The sequence below is a fragment of the Procambarus clarkii genome, chromosome 17, assembly GCF_040958095.1.
Source record: "Procambarus clarkii isolate CNS0578487 chromosome 17, FALCON_Pclarkii_2.0, whole genome shotgun sequence".
NCBI lineage: Eukaryota > Metazoa > Arthropoda > Malacostraca > Decapoda > Cambaridae > Procambarus > Procambarus clarkii.
The window spans coordinates 27,512,508-27,537,816 of record NC_091166.1 but is presented as its reverse complement, the minus strand read 5'-3'; the positions used below and the strand labels follow the sequence as shown (position 1 = coordinate 27,537,816).

At 43.6% G+C, this 25,309-nt stretch overlaps 1 protein-coding gene across 1 annotated transcript in view; it reads right to left on the bottom strand.

The window, feature by feature from the left end:
* LOC138365600 (uncharacterized) overlaps positions 1 to 25,309 on the bottom strand; it is a 245,139-nt gene that overhangs the window by 60,104 nt on the left and 159,726 nt on the right. The window contains exons 25-26 of the mRNA XM_069326077.1: positions 8,432 to 8,614; positions 2,886 to 3,068 (exon numbers count right to left, since the gene is read on the bottom strand). Coding sequence (XP_069182178.1) covers positions 2,886 to 3,068; positions 8,432 to 8,614 — 366 coding nt within the window. The remainder of the gene's footprint in view (positions 1 to 2,885; positions 3,069 to 8,431; positions 8,615 to 25,309) is intronic.

The following is a 25,309-nucleotide window of genomic DNA, read 5'->3' as shown; positions in this document are numbered from 1 at the left end:
GCCTTAATTGACCTCATACTATTCTGCTATATAGGCGTTTGGCCAAATATACATGTACAGTATACGAGTAGTTAATAGGCGGTGGTTGAGTGCAGTTATGGGAATGTCTACCCCAAACAAAGTAATCAATATTTAGATCCTCAAAGTATAGCTTGTAAACAGGTGTTATAAGCTCATATGATTTCTTCCTTTGAGAATATAAGCTATCTTGCCATCAGGAATGGTTCTGGAGATAAATGTAGCATCCACTAAAGGCTGACATGTGCCAGGGAAGCCATACTGGGAACTGCACGAGATAAACCATCTCCAAACTCCTAGACAGCCAAGGCTTATTTTTTTAATAATATTATTAAGAGCACTATATGATATGTATAATCAGAACTGATCCTGTCCAGTGGGTGTTAACTTAATTTAGACTTTATATTTGGAGTAAATTCTGCTATGAGTTCATTTGCAAGTGTTACGGATGTCTAATTAATTGTTTGTCCCAAGTACTACTGTATATGTATTCGTGCATGGTGTATCTTCAACCGACTAGGTTGGAACGAACACCAGAATAACTAGATTTAGAATTTGGAATCAAGTTTACATAAAGAAGATTTTCCATATCCACTGGATTGTTAAAATTAAACCTAAATGAAAACAAAGAACTAACACGGTCCAATGGGAGCATAGAATAATCCAATAATTAATACTGTTAAATTAAGCATATAATGCCAATAATAATTTCCCACATGGGTATAGGGATCCGCTGCAGCCCACAGGATGGGTATTGTGTCCATTCCTGCCCACAGGAGAGGTATGGGGTTTGCTACCATCCATGGAATGGGTATGGGGTTCGCTACCATTCATGGGATGGGTATGGGGTTCACTACCGCCCAGAGGATGTGTATTGGGTTCACTGCCTCTCACAGGGTGGGTATGGGGTCACCTACTACCCACAGAATTGGTATGGGGGTTCACTACTGCTTACAAGATGAATATGGGGTCAACTACTGCCCACAGGATGGATATAGGATCCTCTACCAGCCACAAGATGGATATGGGGTCCACTACTGCCCACAGAATGAGGTTGAGGTCCACTACTGCCCACAGGATGGGGCTGGGGTCAACTACTGCCCACAGGATGGGGTTGGGGTCCACTACTGCCTACAGGATGGGGTTGGGGTCTGCTATTGCCCACAGGATGGATTTGGGATCCAATATCACCCACAGATTGGATATGCGGTCAATTGTGAATACACCATTATCCAATTATATATCCTATCGCCTCATTAAATATTTTACTTCAAATAATGCATATTTCTACACCTAAATCCTCGAGTCATAGCAATAGGTTTGTATTTTAACTCACATGAGAGAACATACAGAAGGCGACTAAAGACTGTTGGGTTTTCTAATTTAATTATATAAAATAGACTGACAATATTAACAATATAGTGAATTTAACTTGTTTATTTTAGCTACCCTTTCCATTAAACACAATGGACCTAACTGGTCACCATTCACAGTCATCTTCACCAGCCTATGTCTCTAACTTTGAATTGTCACTTTAACACTTCACACCCGGTTAGTCTCCCAGACTGAAGTTACATACTCCCATCTCCACTATTGAAGGTGGTGGAGGCCAATACCATCAGTAATTTTAAAGCGTTATATGACAAAGAGTGCTTGGAAGACAGGATACCACGAGCGTAGCTCTCATCCTGTAACTACACTTAGGTGCTACACAACTACAGTTGGTAACTACACTTGGGGTGCCTGACAGCTGAGTGGACAGCGCTTCGGATTCGTAGTCCTGAGGTTCCGGGTTCGATCCCCAGTGGAGGCGAAGACAAATGGGCAAAAAAGTTTCTTTCACCCTGATGCCCCTGTTACCTAGCAGTAAATAGGTACCTGGGATTAGACAGCTGCTACAGGCTGCTTCCTGGGGGGTGTAACAAAAAGGAGGCCTGGTCGAGGACCGGGCCGCGGGGACGCTAGGCACAGAAATCATCTCAAGATTACCTCATGATAGGTAATTACACTTAGGTAATACTATACTCTCACACGGCAGACTTGACTCGGGTCAACAAGATCACATCAGGTTCCCTCATTTGCTTGTTTGGCCATCGTCAATGTCCCAGGTGGAGGGAAGGACTTGATAGAACCCAGGCTTCCACAAACCTGACTTCTTGCCAGTCACAGGTTTTGCCACCACACCCAGCATCACCAAGGACCTCATAATCAGATTAAATAGAAATCTCCTTGTTTCCTAAGAACTTTGAATCACTCGTATTCCGCCAAGTCGCCCTTTGTGACTTGTTGGCGGCAATATTAACTTGGGCGGGCTAAAGCTGTCTTAATCCATTTGATCTCACCTTTATATGTGACAACTAACTACTACGTACCAGCACTCCTTTCATCCGGTTTGATCCACTAGCTAATGCTTACTCCTAACTCGTGGATTACGGATTACTACAGGTCCACTGCCATCTACGGGAAGGGCATGAAATACATATAAATAAATAAAGTTATGAATTCTCTTGGCTAAGAATTCCTTCCCCCCGTCCCATCCCAAATCCTTATCCTGATCCACTTCCAAGTGCTCTATAGTCGTAATGGCTTGGCGCTTTCCCCCTGATAGTTAAATTAAAAAAAATTCTTGGCTATGAGTTAGTTGGCAAAGTTTGAATTGAATACCAGTCCCAAGTGTCTAATTTTATTTGCTACCTGTATATCTTTAATATTAACTATTGCAAGAGGAAAAACTATGTCACTGGCAAAGGATATAAAAACTTGTATACCTGCTGAAAAAGGATGTACAGTACTAGCTCATGAAGAATCTATAGCCTCCAGCAGACTTCCGTACATACTGGACATACTACTACAGCAGCAAGACTTACCTTGGACACAACCAGTCCTGTTCTCCCATCCCTGGCTGGTACACATGATGGGTTGGGTCTTGGTAGCCTCTTGCAGAAACATATAATGTTCAAAGCAGGTGGCGGTTGGGGCCTCCCCCACCGCCCACATTACGTTTTGCAGGTCCACTGTGGCATTCTGCACCACCGGGTCTCCCAGGCATACTGTTGGAAAGCACCCAACACCATCAGTCATAGATATGGATACAGACACTTTAACATTAAAGACTAATGAGGAGGCACAAGTAAGTCAGCAGCCTTGGGGATGCCAGACACTCGCAACCATCACGCGTAGCAGGTTTAGGACTCTTCTTTTACTCCTTAATTTCAATTATATTTCCCTCACTGAATCTTTAGTTTAATGTAGGCACGCAAAATGCTGGACAGTCTAGACTCTAGACTATTAATACCATACATACGAGGAAATCTGTAATAACATGCAAAAGTTAGAATGATTGAGGAACGCTATCAAGTGGGTTGTAGAGCTAAAATATATTCTTTAAATTACAGCTGGCAAATAATGAAAAGTGGATGAAATGACATAGTGCATCAAAGTTAAGTATTATGCTCCGACAAAATAGAGGGTTGGACGAACACATGGCACACTTAACTATTTCAGCTGCAGTGGCACTTAGCCAGGTTAAAGCATATCACATTAATAATCTCTAATGTGCCATCTACTTCCAACCATAATCACTAATGACACTTGCAATCGTATTCCCTAACGATTAATAACATCTGTAATTATATTAATCTATGTTCCCAAATGTTCCATAAATCACATAGGAAAGCTGAAAGTAACTTGCGTCCCATCACGCCAATTGATGATCAACTTGCCAGAAGCAAACTGTCCTAAGTCAGGGGAAGCATAGATATGTAACAATGTAACATCATCAGTCTAACTCCAATAGAGAGTGGTTCAGTGACAAATGTTCAGGATATACCGCAGATCTTCTCCTACACCATTGACATCCATCAGCGTACAATGTAACACTTTACGAGTCTAATTCCAACTCTCATGCAAAAAGCTGCAGCCTCACTACAGAACAGACAGCCAGTTCTGGCCTTACTCGAGCTACCCACTCTCATCCTTCATTTGAGCTCTCCGATCCCACCCCTCTTTCCAGCTCTACGCTCTTGCCCTGCTCTGAGCTCTTGACTCCAGCCTTGGCTCAAGGCCTCACACAAGCTCTTTGTCTCCGGCCACAGTCAGTACTACGTCCTACCTGACTCTACCAGCAACATGTAACAAACATCCTCACCTCAACCTATAACGATACATTATACTATTTCTAACATCTAACTAAAAATGTTTTAAATATAAAAAAACAACTTGAATGTAATGAAACGCCATTTTTTGGTAGAGTCCCAGAGACTCCATGGAGCTGTTGGACTGATATTAGCTAATATTAGTAATGTACAAGGTCACTCACCCAGAAAGGTAAGCACCCTAAAACAAACCCTATCTGATTAAAAAAATTGGTACAGAACGCGGAACTGTTGGACATAGCTTCCCAAATTACAAAATGAACAAACGAGCATGATGTCACAACCGTCATCGCTGTCTGCGAAGCTCCCTCCCCCCCCCCCTCCCCGGGAGAGGGAAAAGGGAGCTCCAAACACACCCTCCCTGGGAGGGGGAAGAGGGAGCACCAGACCCCTCCACCCCCCCCGCCGGGTCGGCCATCCACCCCCAGTTATGAGGCTGATGTGAGACTTGGCAGTTGTGCGACTCTGGCTCCTAACATTCCAGTGCTGTGCCTTGTGGTGTGGTCCTGTTACGTGGTGGTGTGTGAGCCAGGAGTAGTTTCACCAGTACTCGGGCTGCATGCGCCTAGGGTTACCTTTCCTAGGTGCCCTGTAAGTACTACCCTTGGGGCTTGGGGTTCTCTTCCACAAGTCACTTGGGGTCTACCTCCACTGTCGTCTTTTGCTGCTCGGTGATTGCTCGCCCTTGGAGTCAGCTGGGGAGTTTCGTGTACCACTGTTTGCCTCTGAGCAGGAGGTAGTTTCGTCACTGGTAGCGACGCAAGGTACTGTGCAGCTTGTTTTTAACATAATACAGCGGTCGGTTCTGTTCCGCCGCCTGTGACGTTGTCTTCTTGCATTTTTTCTGTTTTGTTTGATACCTGGTAGGGGGGTCTGGCTCTTGGTGTTGTAGACCCTCATATATATATATATATATATATATATATATATATATATATATATATATATATATATATATATATATATATATATATATATATATATATTAGTATATTTTGGTAGCAGTCTTTCCTGTAGACATATATTATTAAATATGACCGAAAAAGTAAGATTAATAATTCTAACACGAATTTTCTCAATCTTTCGTACATTTCTTTTCACTGTTGGTGATAATTAAAAAATCAATTCTCCAAAATTCATTTTTATTTCTAGTCTGACGCGACACTTGAGCGCGTTTCGTAAAACTTATTACATTTTCAAAGACTTTAGTTTACACATACACAACTGAATAGAACTTACACATCTCCGATTTGTTTATATCTACATTTGAGTGAGGTGGATGGGGTGAGGTGGTATTTAATAAGGTATTAATTTCATCAACACAAGACAGAACACGAAACAATGGGCATTGAATAGAAGTGATTGTAGAAAGCCTATTGGTCCATATTTCTTGATGCTTCTATATTGGAGTGGAGTCTTGAGGTGGGTAGAATATAGTTGTGCATTAATTGGCTGTTGATTGCTAGTGTTGACTTCTTGATGTGTAGTGCCTCGCAAACGTCAAGCCGCCTGCTATCGCTGTATCTATCGATGATTTCTGTGTTGTTTACTAGGATTTCTCTGGCGATGGTTTGGTTGTGGGAAGAGATTATATGTTCCTTAATGGAGCCCTGTTGCTTATGCATCGTTAAAGGCCAAGAAAGAGATGTTGTTGTCTTGCCTATATACTGGGTTTTTTGGAGCTTACAGTCCCCAAGAGGGCATTTGAAGGCATAGACGACGTTGGTCTCTTAAAGCGTTCTGTTTTGTGTCTGGAGAGTTTCTCATGAGTAGGCTGCCCGTTTTTCTGGTTTTATAGTAAATCGTCAGTTGTATCCTCTGATTTTTGTCTGTAGGGATAACGTTTCTATTAACAATATCTTTCAGGACCCTTTCCTCCGTTTTATGAGCTGTGGAAAAGAAGTTCCTGTAAAATAGTCTAATAGGGGGTATAGGTGTTGTGTTGGTTGTCTCTTCAGAGGTTGCATGGCGTTTCACTTTCCTTCTTATGATGTCTACGACGAAATCATTGGAGAAGCTGTTGTTGACTAGGACTGCAGTGTGGAAACCTACGCTCTTTTCCATGACTGTTACATCTAGAAAGGGCAGCTTCTCATCCTTTTCCATCTCGTAAGTGAAACGCAGCACGGAACTCCGCTCAAATGCCTCCTTCAGCTCCTGCAGATGTCTGACATCAGGTACCTGTGTAATAATGTCGTCAACATACCTGCAGTATATGGCCGGTTTCAAGTTCATGTCGACTAAGAGTTTTTGCTCGATGGTACCCATGTAGAAGTTTGCAAACAGGGACACCTAGGTTCTCCCCTAGGAGAACCTAGGTGTCTATATATATATATATATATATATATATATATATATATATATATATATATATATATATATATATATATATATATATATATATATATATATATTGTCACATTCTTAATCACGTGTTTATTTTCGTGATATACACACATATATATATATATATATATATATATATATATATATATATATATATATATATATATATATATATATATATATATATATATATATATTCGCACTTTCGTATAGTCAATATTGACTTATTAAATACGTGCATATGTGACATACTAAACATACTAGTTTACTCTGAACAGCTTCATAGAAAACACCGACCTTATCTAACCTTCTTAGTATATTAAGATAAGCATCTTATTGCTTCGTAATTACAATTATTACTTAACCTATTATAGGTATAGGTTAAGTAATAATTGCAATTACGAAGCAATAAGATGCTTATCTTAACATACTAAGAAGGTAGGGAAGGTCGGTGTTTTCCATGAAGCTTTTCAAGGTAAACTAGTATGTTTAGTATGTCACATATGCACGTATTTAATAAGTCAATATTGACTGTAAGAAAGTGCGAGAACGGGTTGTACAGGAACCCCCACTGAGACTAGTCCTGCCGAAAAGCATTGAATGTGATGGACTTGCAGTCAGGGAACAGCTCCCTGTACAGAGGAAGACGTCCCGAACCCCAGGAAACCCCCACCCGGGTCTCCGGGGCATAGCTCTCCTCCATACACACCACCCCTGTAGAAAAAATTGAGCCCTTTTGGTTGGTCGTGGAAGTGACCAACGTCCCCCAAATCCTGATCCCTAAAACCTAAACGGGGCAGCTCCGGGGCTTCCAACCTGGCGCGTAGCAAGAATAAGTGAGCTGGCAACACCGCCGCTTTTAGAAACCTCTTATCCACAGATGAGGTTTTTTATCCACACATACACAGCAGCACAAGCCGAGAACACGTCCTGCAAGAGTCAGGGTCGAAGGTGTCACCGACCCAACAGGCAGCATGGCAGAGGCAGAAGGGGTGATCATTACTCCGAGGTAGTGGAGACGTGCGTATGTGCAAACATGTGCATGTATTTACCTAGTTGTGCTTGCAGGGGTTGAGCTCTGCTCTTTCGGCCCGTCTCTCAACTGTCAATCAATCACATTGATTGTGAGTGACACACACATGCACACATGTGTGCACGTGTGTGTGTGCACACGTGTGTTCCGCTAACAAGCGGGCAAACTAGTTTGCTTGCAGAGTTACTATTTTCGTTTTTTTCTTGCAAGAGAGTTGTGCAGGAACTCTCTGCTAGAGAGTTCATTTGCTCTTTTGGGCTAAAGGTCGCGTTATACCAGCTAGTTATTTTGGTTTGCTTATTTTTCTGGGCGACTGCCCCTGTCGACTGCAGAATAAGACAATACTTTAAATGAAAAGTGCTCATACACCATCGCTCCCTGTGCCTGTGAGGGGACCAGGTTCTTGCTCGTGGTCCTCGATAGATTCAGAAATCCAAGTGACTAATGTCCCTTAACTAATAAAGCACATATCAGTTCAGTTAGCTTTAAGGAACTGACGGGGTTTCTCCCAGAACGTGGTTATCTTGAGGTTATCTTGAGATGAATTCGGGGCTTTTTAGTGTCCCCGCGGCCCGGTCCTTGACCAGGCCTTCACCCCCAGGAAGTAGCCCGTGAGAGCAGACTAACACCCAGGTATCTATTTTACTGCTAGGTAACAGGGGCATAGGGTGAAAGAAACTCTGCCCAATGTTTCTCGCCGGCGCCTGGGATCGAACCCAGGACCACAGGATCACAAGTCCAGCGTGCTAACCGCTCGGCCGACCGGCTCCCTGCTCGGCCGACCGGCTCCCTGGAGGTGCCTGGAGGCACCTCCGTGCAGTTGATTATTTAACACACAATTAGAGGATGAGGTCGAAGTATTTTTACAATGAAAATTTACCTTGCATGCAGGTTGGGGTGTTGTCCCAGCCGTTCCATGTACATGTGACTGGACGAGTCTGAGACTTGAGTTTAGGGAAGTAGAGATTTCCAAGGCAGTTTGCTGTGACATTTTTGTTAACTGTCCACATGTTGTCCACCCAATTGGTTGTTGCATTAGTCACATTTGGCGCCTCCAGACACACTGCAGGAAGAAATAAATTAATGCTAAAGCCACACATTTAAGACATGAAAACCCGCCACATTTTGGCCCAGGAAGAACACAAACTTTACGTAAAATTTAGATTTGTTAATTTGTTCCAGACTCACTACCGTAACTTACTTATTTAAGTATCGGTAACTTAAAAATTGCAGGAGGAAGAGCATTAAAGAATAAACCAGAAAAAGTAAGAAAAATATTACTCTGGATGGTACAATGCTTGAAAAGGGAATAGGAGAAAAATAGTTGGCGAGAAAACAGATTTTAGTGCGAGGAAAAGTACCAGGACTTAGCTCAGCAAGCTGAAAATGTTGTCATTAGAAGTGTTGAAAGGTAAAGCACTTTTAAGACACTGGAATCATGTATGCCCTGCTCAAGGTATTTTTAGTCGGCACATACTAAAGTACCTCACAAAAATAACAAACTGAGTGTTATCAGGTTTGTATATCTTATTAGAGGGCATGTTTGGGCATTATGTATATTTTGACATGAATTGGGGTTACTGGCAGGTACAGTACTGTATAATTTCGATGAGGTTGTGATTTTTGGGGGTCTTCCGAGTGTGAGTGTGTTGACGATTACTGTGGTGTTTATGATATATTGTTAGTCTGTATGAACAATTCCACAAGGGCCGTGATGAGGGTCAGAGAGGATCCCAGACCCTCCAAGAGCATATGGAATCCTCTCGGACGTAGGTTCAAACCCTCTTCATGGCCCTTGTGGATTTGTTCATTTGATGCATCACGCTATTGTGATTTCTGTGTGTAGTGTTAGTCTATATACTTGTTTGTCTGTCATGTGTTTCCAGTATATGATAATGGGCTGCATGTTTCCTCTGATTTAGAGACCTCATTGGGAAAATTATTGCTAGTGGGAGTTTAATATCCACTTCAGAGCTCTGTTTTTTATGTCTTGTAATTACTTATGTAGTTATTTATGTTAACTGCTAGTGAGTGAACAAGGGGCATAATAATTGTATAATTCACTGTGTCAGGAGGCAGGAAGCCAGAGTGTATTCATACAAGTTAGTCTTTTAATTGAGGTTCCCCTCCCCCCAGGGTCAAAATGTTGACCTCACCCAGGATGCAATCCAACAACAAGCTGACTAACTCCTGACTAAATACTTGTTCTAGGTTAACAGAAGCATTAGGTGAAACGAAATGTGCCCAACCATTTCTGTCCCACCCGGGATTCGAACCCAGAATTCTCGATTGTGCGTCGAGAACGAACCTGACTGTACTACATGGACCTTCATACTACCAGGACCATCATACTACTGGGACAAACATACTACCGGAACCAACATACTACTGGGACCATCATACTACTGGGACAAACATACTACCGGAACCAACATACTACTTGGACCATCATACTACTGGGACAAACATACTACCGGGACCAACATACTACCGGGACCAACATACTGCCGGGACCAACATACTACCGGGATCAACATACTACCGGCACCAACATACTACCGTGACCAACATACTACCGGGACCAACATACTACTGGGACCAACATACTATCAGGACCAACATTCTACCAGAAGAAAACATGCTACCGGGACCACCATACTACCGGGACCAACATACTACCAGGAACAAAATTCTATCCAGACCAACATACTACCGGGACCAACATACTACCGGGACCAACATACTACCAGGACCAAAATTCTATCCAGACCAACATACTACCGGGACCATCATACTACCGGGAGCAACATACTACCGGGACCACCATACTACCGGGACAACCATACTACCGGGACCAACATACTACCGGGACCAACATACTACCGGGACCAACATACTACCGGGACCACCATACTACCGGGACCAACATACTACCGGGACCATCATACTACAGGAACCAACATACTACCGGGACCACCATACTACCGGGACAACCATACTACCGGGACCAACATACTACCGGGACCACCATTCTACCGGGACCAACATACTACTGGGACAAACATACTACCAGGACCAACATACTACCTGGACCAACATACTACCTGGACAAACATACTACCCGCACAAACATACTTCCGGGACCAACATACTACCGGGACCAACATACTACCGGGGCAAACATACTACCGGGACCAACATACTACCGGGACCAACATACTACCGGGACAAACATACTACCGGGACAAACATACTACCAGGACAAACATACTACTGGGACCAACATACTACCGGAACCAACATACTACCGGGACAAACATACTACCGGAACCACCATACTACTGGGACCAACATACTACCGGGACCAACATACTACCGGGACCAACATACTACCGGGACCAACATACTACTGGGACCAACATACTACCGGGACCAACATACTACCGGGACCAACATACTACCGGGACCAACATACTACCGGGACAAACATACTACCGGAACCACCATACTACTGGGACCAACATACTACCGGGACCAACATACTACCGGGACCACAATACTACCGGGACCAACATACTACCGGGACAAACATACTACCGGGACCAACATACTACCGGGACCAACATACTACCGGGACCACCATACTACCGGGACCAACATACTACCGGGACCAACATACTACCGGGACCAACATACTACCGGGACCAACATACTACCGGGACAAACATACTACCGGGACCAACATACTACCGGGACCACCATACTACCGGGACCAACATACTACCGGGACAAACATACTACCGGGACCAACATACTACCGGGACCACCATACTACCGGGACCAACATACTACCGGGACCAACATACTACCGGGACCAACATACTACCAGGACCACCATACCTTGAGGTGCTTCCGGGGTTAGCGTCCCCGCGGCCCGGTCGTCGACCAGGCCTCCTGGTTGCCGGACTGATGAACCAGGCTGTTGGACGCGGCTGCTCGCAGCCTGACGTATAAGTCACAGCCTGGTTGATCAGGTATCCTTTGGAGGTGCTTATCCAGTTCTCTCTTGAACACTGTGAGGGGATTGCAAGTTATGCTCCTTATGTGTAGCGGAAGCGTGTTGAACAGTCTCGGGCCTCTGATGTTGGTAGAGTTCTCTCTCAGAGTACCTGTTGCACCTCTGCTTTTCAACGGGGGTATTCTGCACATCCTGCCATGTCTTCTGGTCTCATGTGATGTTATTTCTGTGTGCAGGTTTGGGACCAGCCCCTCTAATATTTTCCACGTGTAAATTATTATGTATCTCTCCCGCCTGCGCTCAAGGGAGTACAGTTTTAGGCTCTTTAGTCGGTCCCAATAGTTTAGATGTTTTACTGAGTGGATTCTAGCAGTAAAGGATCTCTGCACGCTCTCCAGGTCAGCAATTTCTCCAGCTTTGAAAGGGGCTGTCATTGTGCAGCAGTACTCCACTCTAGAGAGCACAAACGTTTTGAAAAGTATCATCATCGGTATAGCATCTCTAGTGTGAAAAGATCTTGTTATCCAACCTGTCATTTTTCTTGCAGTTGTGACGGCTACTTTATTGTGTTCTTTAAAGGTAAGGTCTTCCGACATGAGTACACCCAGTACCATGCTACCCGGACAAGTATACTACCGGGACCAACATACTACCGGGACCAACATTCTACCGCGACCAACATACTACCGGGACCAACATACTACCGGGACCAGCATACTACAGAGACCAACATACTACCAGGACCAACATTCTACCGCGACCAACATACTACCGGGACCAACATACTACCGGGACCAGAATACTACCGGGACCAACATTCTACTGGGACCATCATACTACCGAGACCAACATACTACCGGGACCACCATGCTACCGGGACCAACATACTACCGGGACCAACATACTACCGGGACCATAATGCTACCGGAACCAACATACTACCGGGACCACCATACTACTGGGACCAACATACTACCGGGACCACCATACTACCGGGACCAACATACTACCGGGACCAACATACTACCGGGACCAACATACTACCGGGACCAACATACTACCGGGACCAACATAGTACCGGGACCAGCATACTACCGGGACCACCATATTACCGGGACCAACATACTTCCGGGATCCACATACTACCGGGACCACCATACTACCGGGACCAACATACTACCGGGACCAACATACTACCGGGACCAACATTCTACCGGGACCAACATTCTACCGGGACCAACATACTACCGGGAGCAACATACTACCGGAACCAGCACACTACCGGGACCAACATACTACCGGGACCAACATACTACCGGGACCAACGTACTACCGGGACAAACATACTACCGGAACCAACATACTACCGGGACCAACATACTACCGGGACAAACATACTACCGGGACCAACATACTACCGGGACCAACATACTACCGGGACCAACATACTACCGGGACCAACATTCTACCGGGACCAACATACTACCGGGACCAACATACTACCGGAACCAGCATACTACCGGGACCAACATACTATCGGGACCACCATACTTCCGGGACCAACATACTATTGGGACCAACATACTACTGGGACCAACATACTACCGGGACCAACATTCTACCGGGACCAACATACTACCGGGACCAGCATACTACCGGGACCAACATACTACCGGGACCAACATACTACCGGGACCACTATACTACCAGGACCAACATACTACCGGGACCAGCATACTACCGGGACCACTATACTACCGGGACCAGCATACTACCGGGACCAACATACTACCGAGACCAACATACTACTGGGACCAACATACTACCGGGACCAGCATACTACCGGGACCAACATACTACCGGGACCAACATACTACCGAGACCAACATTCTACTGGGACCAACATACTACTGGGACCAACATACTACCGGGACCAGCATACTACCGGGACCAGCATACTACCAGGACCAACATACTACCGAGACCAACATACTACCAGGACCAACATTCTACCGGGACCAACATACTACCGGAACCAACATACTACCGGGACCAGCATACTACCGGGACCAGCATACTATCGAATATTTTTTAAGTGGTCAAATTAGGGTTTGGTACAGGTTTATCTTGAATGTATTTGTGCATTTCTAAGTTTGTACTGTTATCCGAGTGATTTGAGTGCTATGGCATTCGTTTGTGTGACGTGAGTATTTATTCTAAGGCTGTTGTAGAGTTTTAAGTTAAGCACTGTGGTAGTTTTGGGGAGATGAGTATGTGGGCACAAGAGGTCGCAAGTATAATTTAATTGGAATTATGTTTTTGCATTTGTTATAGAAAAAATATGTTACATTTAAAGATTAGTTAAGAGAAAACACAATTGGAACTGAGGAAAAAAATATTACTGGCTTGGTGCTTTTCCTGACAATTACTTTACGTTACTAACAGAAATATTCACAAAACTTGACATACATCTCATTTACTTCAATGCCTAACAGCAAGTTTTTCCAGTCAAATTCCTTTACGAGATTTCTAAGTTCACCATAATGACTTCTCCTGAAATCAGGTATTTCAACTGCTTTAACCTCATTTTCATTTTCATTCAATTCCTCATTTTCTTCCAGATTATAATGTATTGCATACTTAATTCCCCAAAAGACATGGTAACTTTTACCCAATGGAGGAAGGTACTGAATGTCAAATATCTCTTCCTCTTTCCTGGTAAATATCAAATCAAGCATGGAGGGAACGTTCTTTCCCTCATCCTCGTAGCTTGTTTAACGTGTTGATACACTGTACCTGAATGTTTCCAGGTTGAGGCATACGAATTTACATGTACAAAAGTCCTCTGATTTAGCTTCATATGCATCCAAGTCTATGGATTTCTAGTTGAAGTCGCTGACTAACAACAGTCGTTATTTATCATTATCCGCTCTCGCTATAATCTCTCTCTCATTATTGTCATAAGACCCTCTCGTTTATTATCCAGCTCCTCCTTTGTCCATGAGTTGCATAGCGGTGGACTATATGCATTTATGATCGTTAGTTTATCATCCTGATTGCAGATCTTCAGTGCTATTATGTCAACTTCTTGTGGATTGACACTCATTATTTCGTTTACCTTAAGGTCGTGGGGCGTCTGATAGCTGGGTGGACAGCGTTTCGGATTTGTAGTCCTGAGGTTCCTGTAGTCTTGTAGTCCTCCGCCTCCACCGGAGGCAGAGACAAATGGACAAAATGTTTCTTTCACCCTGATGCCCCTGTTACCTAGCAGTAAATAGGTACCTGGGAGTTAGACAGCTGCTACGGACTGCTTCCTGGGGGTGGAGGCCTGGTCGAGGACCGGACCGAGGGGACACTAAAGCCCCGAAATCATCTCAAGATAACCTCAGGGAAGGTGTTCTTTCATCAGCACTGCCACGCCTCTGCCTTTCCTAATTTTTCTTTCCCGTCTCCATACTGAGTTGCCCCTTGGGAATATGACCTCATTTAAAAGAGTATCATCTTCAAGTTTCGTCTCCATGAGGGCAACAATGTCTGGCATCTGCAGCTGTATTACATCACTTAACTCCAGAATCTATGATCGCATTCCATCTATGTTAAAGTATACAATTTTCAGGAACATGTTCCCTCTCTCCTTATTTTTCTCTTCCCCTTTCTCTAGTATGTGTGTGAACGCACCTAATTGTGCTCACATAATTGTGCTTGTGGGGATTGAGCTTTGGTTCATTGGTCCCGCCTCTCAACCGTCAATCAACTGGTGTACAGATTCCTGAGCATACTGGGCTCCATATATCTACATTTAAAACTGTGTATGAAGTCAGCCTCCACCACATCACTGTCTTATGCATTTCATCTGTTAACTACTCTGACACTAAAAAAGTTCTTTCTAACGTCCCTGTGGCTCATTTGGGTACTCAGTTTCCACCTGTGTCCCCTTGTTCACGTACCATCAGTGTTGAATAGTTTATCCTTGTCTATCCTCTCAATACCCCTGAGGATTTTGTATATAGTGATCATGTCTCCCCTTACTCTTCTGTCTTCCAGTTTCGTAAGGTGCATCTCTCGCATCCTTTCCTCGTAACTCATGCCTCTTAGTTCTGGGACTAGTCTAGTGGCATACCTCTGAACTTTTTCCAGCTTCGTCTTATGCTTGACTAGATATGGACTCCATGCTGGAGCCGCAATATTCCAGGATTGATCTGATATACGTGATATATTATTTTCTGAAAGATTCCTTACACAAGTTTCTAAAGGCCGTTCTTATGTTAGCCATCTTGACATATGCCGCTGATGTTATCCTCTTGATATGAGGTTCATGGGGCAGATCTGGCGTGATATCATCCCCCCAGGTCTTTCTCTCTCTCTCTGACTCTTGAAGTACTTCATCTCCCAAATGATACCTTGTATCTGATCTCCTGCTCCCTACCCCTATCTTCATTACATTACATTTGCTTGGGTTAAACTCTAACAACTATTTATTCCACCATTCCTGCAGCTTGTCCAGGTCTTCTTGAAGCCTCAAGCTGTCCTCCTCTGTCTTAATCTTTCTCATAATTTTGGCGTCGTCAGCAAACATTGAGAGGAATGAGTCTATACCCTCTGGAAGATCATTTATGTATATCAGAAACAGGATACGTCCAAGTACAGAGCCCTGTGGGACTAAACTGGTGACTTCACGCCAATCTGAGGTCTCCTGCCTGTTTCTCCAGCTTATGCATCAGCCTTTTATGGTGTAACGTTCTAATTTTCATCACCTGTTCCTTCACTGTTGTCTTCCTCCTGATGTGACTATGTAGTAGCTTTGGTTCGGTCTTGGCTTTATTAGCTATATCATTTTCATACCTTTTCTCAGCTGCTCTTCTCACACTAACATACTCGTTCCTGGTTCTCTGGTATCTCTCTCTACTTTCTGGTGTTCTGTTATTACGGAAGTTCCTCCATGCCCTTTTGTTCAGCTCCTTTGCTTTCATACATTCCCTGTTAAACCACGGATTCTTCTTTTGCTTCTCGGTTTTTTCCTGTCAGGCCGGGATAAACCTGCTTACAGCCTCCTGACACTTTTTGGTGACATAGTCCATCATGTCTTATACGGACTTGGTTCTGAGTTCTGTGTCCCATTGTATATCTCTTAGGAATTTATTCATCTCCTCATAGTTTCCCTTTCGGTACGCCATCCCTTTGTTTCCCATTTCTTTTTTGGGGGAGATAATTTCCTAGCTCAACCAGGTACTCATAGCCCAATACACTATGATCACTCATTCCCAAGGGGGCTTACAACTTAACTTCCCTTATATCCGACTCATTTAGGGTAAATATCAGATCAAGCAAAGCAGGTTCATCCCCTCCTCTCATTCTTGTCGGTCCCTTGACGTGTTGACTTAGAAAGTTTCTTGTTGCCACGTCCAGCAGCTTAACTCTCCATGTGTCTGGTCCTCCATGTGGGTCTCTGTTCCCCCAATCTATCTTCCCATGGTTGAAGTCTCCCATTATTTGTAGTCTGGATCTGTTTTGCTAGCCACAGAAGCTGCTCTCTCTATTATATTGATGGTAGCCATGTTGTTTCTATCATATTCCTGTCTGGGTCTTCTGTTGTTCGGTGGGGGGTCATATATGACTACTACTATAATTTTCTGTCCTCCAGTTGCTATGGTGCCTGACATGTAGTCACTGAAACCTTCACAGTTCTGATTTACCATCTCTTCAAAACTCCAAGCTTTTCTTATCAGGAAAGCTACACCACCTCCTCCTGTCTCTTCTCTCTCTTCTCTCTCTTTCCTCACTACATAGTAGTCCTGTGGAAACACTGCATTTGTTATGGTTTTCGTTAGCTTTGTTTCTGTGAGTGCTAATATGTCTGGGTTTTCTCCTAGTGCCTATTCTCTGAGTTCACTTGTTTTATTTGTAATCCCATCTATGTTAGTGTACATCGCCTTGAAGCCCACTTTCTTCAGTTCATTTTCTTGCCCCCTTCTTGGCGAGCATTCTGCTGGTGTGGGAAGCTGTTCTGTGGGTGAGAAGATCTGTGAGGTGGTTTGCAGGGTCTCAGAGGATTTTGGGGGGTGGGGGGTGGGGGTTCAAGGGAAGGGGGGACTGGTAGGGTGTGGGTTAAGGAGATAGGGGGGGGACATGGAGGATACCGGGTGAGGGGGGAGGAAGGATAGGGAGGGTCTGGGATGAACTGGGAGGGGGGACAGGGGGGGGAAAGATGGGAGGGGGAACATGGTGGGAATAGGGGAGGGGTGACAGGGTCAGAATGGGCTGGGGGGGGGGATGAGCATTTGGGTGGGGCAGGTAGGGTGAGGGGAAGCGGGCAGTGTGTGTACTCACCTATTTGTGCTTGCGGGGGTTGAGATTTGACTCTTTGGTCCCGCCTGTGTGTGTGTACTCAACTAGTTCTCACCTAGTTGTGCTTGCGTGGGTTGAGCTCTGGCTCTTTGGTCCCGCCTCTCAACTGTCAATCAACAGGTGTACAGGTTCCTGAGTCTATTGGGCTCTATCATATCTACACTTGAAACTGTGTATGGAGTCAGCCTCCACCACATCACTTCCTAATGCATTCCATTTGTCAACCACTCTGACACTAAAAAAGTTCTTTCTAATATCTCTGTGGCTCATTTGGGCACTCAGTTTCCACCTGTGTCCCCTAGTGCGTGTGCCCCTTGTGTTAAATAGCCTGTCTTTATCTACCCTGTCGATTCCCTTGAGAATCTTGAATGTGGTGATCATATCCCCCTTAACTCTTCTGTCTTCCAACGAAATGAGGTTTAATTCCCGTAGTCTCTCCTCGTAGCTCATACCTCTCAGCTCAGGTACTAGTCTGGTGGCAAACCTTCGAACCTTTTCCATTTTAGTCTTATGCTTGACTAGATATGGACTCCATGCTGGTGCCGCATACTCCAGGATTGGTCTGACATATGTGGTATATAATGTTCTGAAAGATTCCTTACACAAGTTTCTAAAGCCCGTTCTTATGTTAGCCAACCTGGCATATGCTGCTGCTGTTATCCTCTTGATATGAGCTTCAGGGGACAGGTCTGGCGTGATATCAACCCCCAGGACTTTCTCTCTCTCGGTCTCTTGAAGTATTTCATCTCCCAAGTGATACCTTGTATCTGGTCTCCTGCTTCCTACCCCTATCTTCATTACATTACATTTGCTTGGATTAAACTCTAACAGCCATTTGTTCGACAATTCCTGCAGCTTGTCCAGGTCTTCTTGAAGCCTCAAGCTGTCCTCCTCTGTCTTAATCCTTCTCATAATTTTGGCGTCATCAGCAAACATTGAGAGGAATGAGTCTATACCCTCTGGGAGATCATTTACGTATATCAGAAACAGGATTGGTCCAAGTACAGAGCCCTGTGGGACTCCACTGGTGACTTCACGCCAGTCTGATTTCTCACCCCTCACTGTAACTCTCTGCTTCCTATTGTTTAGGTACTCCCTTATCCACTGGAGCGCCCAACCAGTTACTCATGCCTGTTTCTCCAGCTTATGCATCAACCTTTTATGGGGTACTGTGTCAAAGGTTTTCCGACAGTCCAAAAAAATGCAGTCCGCCCACCCTTCTCTTTCTTGTTTAATCTTTGTCACCTGATCGTAGAGTTCTATCAATCCTGTAAGGCAAGATTTACCCTCCCTGAACCCATGTTGATGGGTTGTCACGAAGTCTCTTCTCTCCAGATGTGTTACTAGGTTTTTTCTCACAATCTTCTCCAACACCTTGCATGGTATACAAGTTAAGTACACTGGCCTGTAGTTCAGTGCCTCTTGTCTGTCACCCTTTTTGTATATTGGTACTACATTAGCAGTCGTCCATATTTCTGGTAGGTCCCCCGTTTCCAGTGACCTACTATACACTATGAAGAGTGGCAAGCAAAGTGCCTCTGCACACTCTTTCAGTACCCATGGCGAGATCCTGTCTGGACCAACAGCCTTTCTAACATTCAGCTCCAATAAGTGCTTCTTGACCTCATCTCTTGTCATTTCGAACCTATCCAAGGTCACCTGGTTTGCTGCCACCTCTTCTAGCGCCGTGACATCTCCCTGTTCTATTGTAAAGACCTCCTGGAACCTTTTGTTGAGTTCTTCACACACCTCTTTGTCATTCTCTGTGTACTTGTCCTCGCCCACCCTAAGTTTCATCACCTGTTCCTTCACTGTTGTCTTCCTCCTGCTTTGACTGTGTAGTAGCTTTGGTTCGGTCTTGGCTTTATTAGCTATAACATTTTCATACCTTTTCTCAGCTGCTCTTCTCACACTGACATACTCGTCCCTGGTTCTCTGGTATCTCTCTCTACTTTCTGGTGTTCTGTTATTACGGAATTTCCTCCATGCCCTTTTGTTCATCTCCTTGGCTTTCATACATTCCTTATTAAACCACGGATTCTTCCTTTGCTTCTCTGTTTTTTCCTGTCGGGCTGGGACAAACCTGCTTACAGCCTCCTGACATTTTTGGGTGACATAGTCCATCATGTCTTGTACGGACTTGGTTCCGAGTTCTGTGTCCCAATGTATATCCCATAGGAATTTAGTAATTTCCTCATAGTTTCCCTTTCGGTACGCCAGCCCTTTAGTTTCCAGTTCATTTTGGGGGTGATAATTCCCAGCTCAACCAAGTACTCAAAGCTCAATACACTATGATCACTCATTCCCAAGGGGGCTTCCTACTTAACTTCCCTTATATCCGACTCATTTAGGGTAAATATCAGATCAAGCAAGGCTGGTTCATCCCCTCCTCTCATTCTTGTCGGTCCCTTGACGTGTTGACTTAGAAAGTTTCTTGTTGCCATATCCAGCAGCTTAGCTCTCCATGTGTCTGGGCCTCCATGTGGGTCTCTGTTCCCCTAATCTATCTTCCCATGGTTGAAGTCTCCCATGATTAGAAGTCTGGATCCGTTTCTGCTAGCCACAGAAGCTGCTCTCTCTATTATATTGATGGTGGCCAAGTTGTTTCTATCATATTCCTGTCTGGGTCTTCTGTCATTTGGTGGGGGGTTATATATGACTACTATTATAATTTTCTGTCTTCCAGTTGATATGGTGCCTGATATGTAGTCACTGAAACCTTCACAGTTCTGAATTACCATCTCTTCGAAACTCCAACCTTCTCTTAGTAGCAGAGCTACACCACCTATTCCTCTCCCTTCTCTCTCTTTCCTCACTACATAGTAGCCCTGTGGAAACACTGCGTTTGTTATGATTTTCGTTAACTTTGTTTCCGTGAGTGCTATTATGTCTGGGTTTTCTTCTAGTGCCCATTCTCCAAGTTCACTTGTTTTATTTGAAATCCCATCTATGTTAGTGTACATTGCCTTGAAGCTCACTTTCTTCTGTTCATTTTCATGTCCCTTTCTTGTGTGTGTGAGTGCGTGTGTGTGTGTGTGTGTGTGTGTGTGTGTGTGTGTGTGTGTGTGTGTGTGTGTGTGTGTGTGTGTACTCACCTAGTTGTGTTTGCGGGGGTTGAGCTCTGGCTCTTTGGTCCCGCCTCTCAACCGTCAATCAACAGGTGTACAGATTCCTGAGCCTATCGGGCTCTGTCATATCTACATTTGAAACAGTGAATGGAGTCAGCCTCCCCCACATCACCCCCTAATGCATTCCATTTGTCAACCACTGTGTGTGTGTGTGTGTGTGTGTGTGTGTGTGTGTGTGTGTGTACTCACCTAGTTGTACTCACCTAGTTGTGTCTGCAGGATCGAGCATTGACTCTTGGATCCCGCCTTTCGAGCATCGGTTGTTTACAGCAATGACTCCTGTCCCATTTCCCTATCATACCTGGTTTTAAAATTATGAATAGTATTTGCTTCCGCAACCTGTTCCTGAAGTGCATTCCATTTTCCCACTACTCTCATGCTAAAAGAAAACTTCCTAACATCTCTGTGACTCATCTGAGTTTCAAGCTTCCATCGATGTCTCCTCGTTCTGTTACTATTCCGTGTGAACATTTCGTCTATGTCCACTCTGTCAGTCCCTCTGAGTATCTTATACGTTCCTATCATGTCCCCCCTCTCCCTTCTTCTTTCTAGTGTCGTAAGGCACAGTTCCCTCAGGCACTCCTTATACCCCATCCCTCGTAGCTCTGGGACGAGTCTCGTTGCAAACCTCTGAACCTTTTCCAGTTTCATTATATGCTTCTTCAGATGGGGACTCCATGATGAGGTGGCATACTCTAAGACTGGCCTCACGTAGGCAGTGTAAAGCGCCCTAAATGCCTCCTTACTTAGGTTTCTGAATGATGTTCTAACTTTTGCCAGTGTAGAGTACGCTGCTGTCGTTATCCTATTTATATGTGCCTCAGGAGATAGATTAGGTGTTACGTCCACCCCCAGGTTTCTTTCACGCGTCGTCACAGGTAGGCTGTTCCCCTTCATTGTGTACTGTCCCTTTGGTCTCCTATCTCCTAGTCCCATTTCCATAACTTTACATTTGCTTGTGTTGAATTCCAGTAGCCATTTCTCTGACCATCTCTGCAACCTGTTCAGGTCCTCTTGGAGGATCCTGCAATCCTCATCTGTCACAACTCTTCTCATCAACTTTGCGTCATCCGCAAACATCGACATGTAGGACTCTACTCCTATAAACATGTCGTTAACATATACAAGAAATAGAATTGGTCCCAGCACCGATCCTTGTGGTACTCCACTTGTTACTGTTCGCCAGTCCGACTTCTCGCCCCTTACCATAACTCTTTGGCTCCTTCCTGTTAGGTAGTTCCTTATCCATGCTAGGACCTTTCCCCCCATGCACGCCTGCCTCTCGAGCTTGAACAGCAGTCTCATGTGCGGTACTGTATCAAAGGCTTTTTGGCAGTCCAGAAATATGCAGTCTGCCCAACCATCTCTGTCTGTTGGATATTTCCAACATCGAATACAACATTGTTGTATTCTCATTACTTATTACTAATCATATTAATATTGTAGTAAGTAAAATTAACAACTCGTAGAATTCTCCTGTACTAATAATTCATCTGTGCATTAGGCTAGAATTCTCACGTCATCTAACGCTAGTATTGCGTCAGATTTCTTTACAGTAAAACACATTATATACAATTTGTGTGAGAATTAAATACGATTCTCCATAATTAAGGCATTCTGTATGACAACTGATTGCAGACGAATTGTTCTCTAACTAAAAGCCGAATAGAGCGTTAGAACTATACCGTCTACCTCGCGATAGTGTTAACGTCATCAATGAATGCTATGGGGAGACATTAATTCCTCTCCCTTGTATCTTTACTATTCTTAAATAGTTAAATACTAATATTTCGTTCCTCTAAATAATAAACCCGTCCAGTCTTTAGAGTTTCAAGCGCAAATGCGAGAAATATTAATGTTCATGCCAATAATTTGTGTAATGAACGTCGACTCGGCGTGGGGGGAGGGACGCGACGCCATCCTCAGTCGGTGACGGTGTGGGGAAGCGGACACGTGCAAGGCCAGAAGGAGGCAAAGCCACGCTTACCGTACTCACAAAAGACGCCATTGTCCAGCAAATAGGACACGTGTGTCTATCCACAGATGAAAGCCGCCACTGTGAGGCGTGAACGACCTCGCAGATAATATCTTCAACTAGTGCTGGTGTTAAATAAGGGACCCCTAGACTTGGTTCCTGACGACACGTGATCAGCCAACTTGAAACGCATCAATCCAGGATAGGTTCGCCGGAGCCTGGGATGCGAAATTACGGCAATCTTAATACTTACACAGTGCCCACAGCTAAGTACCTTTTATTTGATGCATCATTTACAGGTTTAATAATAGCGGGGTGATTGCGCGTCACGCGGCACGACAACACCTAATAACAGGTGATTAGAAATTTCTCTGTAGATATCAATAATCTTGAATATGTATTGAGCAGTTAAATCAATTGCTACTGGTAGTTATTTATTTTGCAGCTCGAGAGACGAATTCCTCATGCTGTCTTCTCCATGTTAACCGTGTCAGACGTCGGTGTACCAGACTTGGAGATTAAGAGGACTGCCAGGGTTATCTAAAGGAATCTATTACCAGCTAAGGCTTATTTCTTTTTACTCATAACTTTGCAATTTGATACATTCAGAATGTTTTCAACATAATGTGTGATTTACTGTAATTCATTATTATGCTCATATTCATGTTCTTCTTTGTATGAATAATATTATATTCAACATTAATTATAGGATTAGATTATTATTAATAGAATTAGTGAACGAACCACACTGATTCCTGGACGTACTGACCTCCAGTAATAACCCCCCAATGTAGGTGTTTGAGGTTTGGTTTTAATAATACAGCCCATTAATTATTCTTATGATCATACTTTCTAGTCATATCCATAGTCACTGGTTTTCTCTAGAATTTTATCTAATGATCTGAAATTCTCAGTTTCCCTCTTTACTTTAAAAGCGGGTGGTCCTTCGTAATTTAATTTACTACTTTAATTATTAATTAATCAGAATCAAACCCAAATATCCCACATTATGGTCCTCTTCGAACCGGATAGGCATTAAATTTATAATTAAAATATTAACCATTAATAACTAATCCTTGTGTGATAGAAGCTAGACTAACTATTTAATTAATTGTGTCAACTAACAGTGTAACACATCAGTTAGCCTAGATCACACTAACAGCTACCTTATACATAGCTTTAGTGGGTCATAACCAATTACCCACAACATTTAGACCTACACTTCATACTGAAGTAGAATCCTTAGGTCACCAAGAGCAACAGCTCATAACCTTATATTAATCACTAACACCAATTAAGCGTTAACCATTTAGGCTATACCAATGTTTCAATATATGGCTGTCAGCAGACTGTCCATTATAGCCTGAATCCATGTTATAATTACTGATTCACTCAAGTCAGTGGATCATTAACATTTAGGGATCCAGTATACTCATATAAATTACTGATCTCATATTAGTTAATCATTACTAACCCTGATAATATTTTATTCCACAATTAGGAGTACATTCAGGAGTTAGATAATATTTACGGCAGTAGAATACTTGCCAAACACAATTAATTCTTTTGTGTTCATTTAATTTCTTATACACATAATTACACAAGTGTATATTATATAAAATACAAAAAATCCAAAAACACAGCACAATTATTTGCACATTACTGCACCATAATATAATCTTTGCCAACCTTCATTAGTTAGCAATTTAGGATGTGATTGTGTTGAATTTGGCACAAGCACAGACTAAATATAGTTGTAGTTTCTCAAGTAGAAATTCTCACGACTAGGCTTGAGCTAGTTAGTGACACATATATTACTCTTTTGTGCTGACCCTATCAAGGGTGGGATTAACCATTTATTGTGTAATTATTTTATTACATATTTCTATGTATGTCTTTGAGTGTTACTGTAAGTCCACTACCCATCCGAGGCTGATTTAGAAGAGCTAAGCTGAGGAACACCTGTAGTGAGACCAAGGTACCACTCAAATCTTAGTTGCTTATTATTAGGTAGGTAGCTAACCTCTAAATGAGGTAAATTACAACCAGCCTCAAGAAATATTAGGCTGTCAATACTTATACCTGCTCTACATCAAGGAGCAGAGACTATAGCTATACCACTAGCTATATAAGCCCTATCAGGCTATAAATCATTATACCTGCTCTGCATCAAGGAGCAGACTATAGCTATACCACTAGCTACATAAGCCCTATTAGGCTCAATTTACCACAAGAATGAATCCTTTAGAAAGGAATGCAAGATTCTTGACAGCTCTTCAAGTTCCTTTAGGA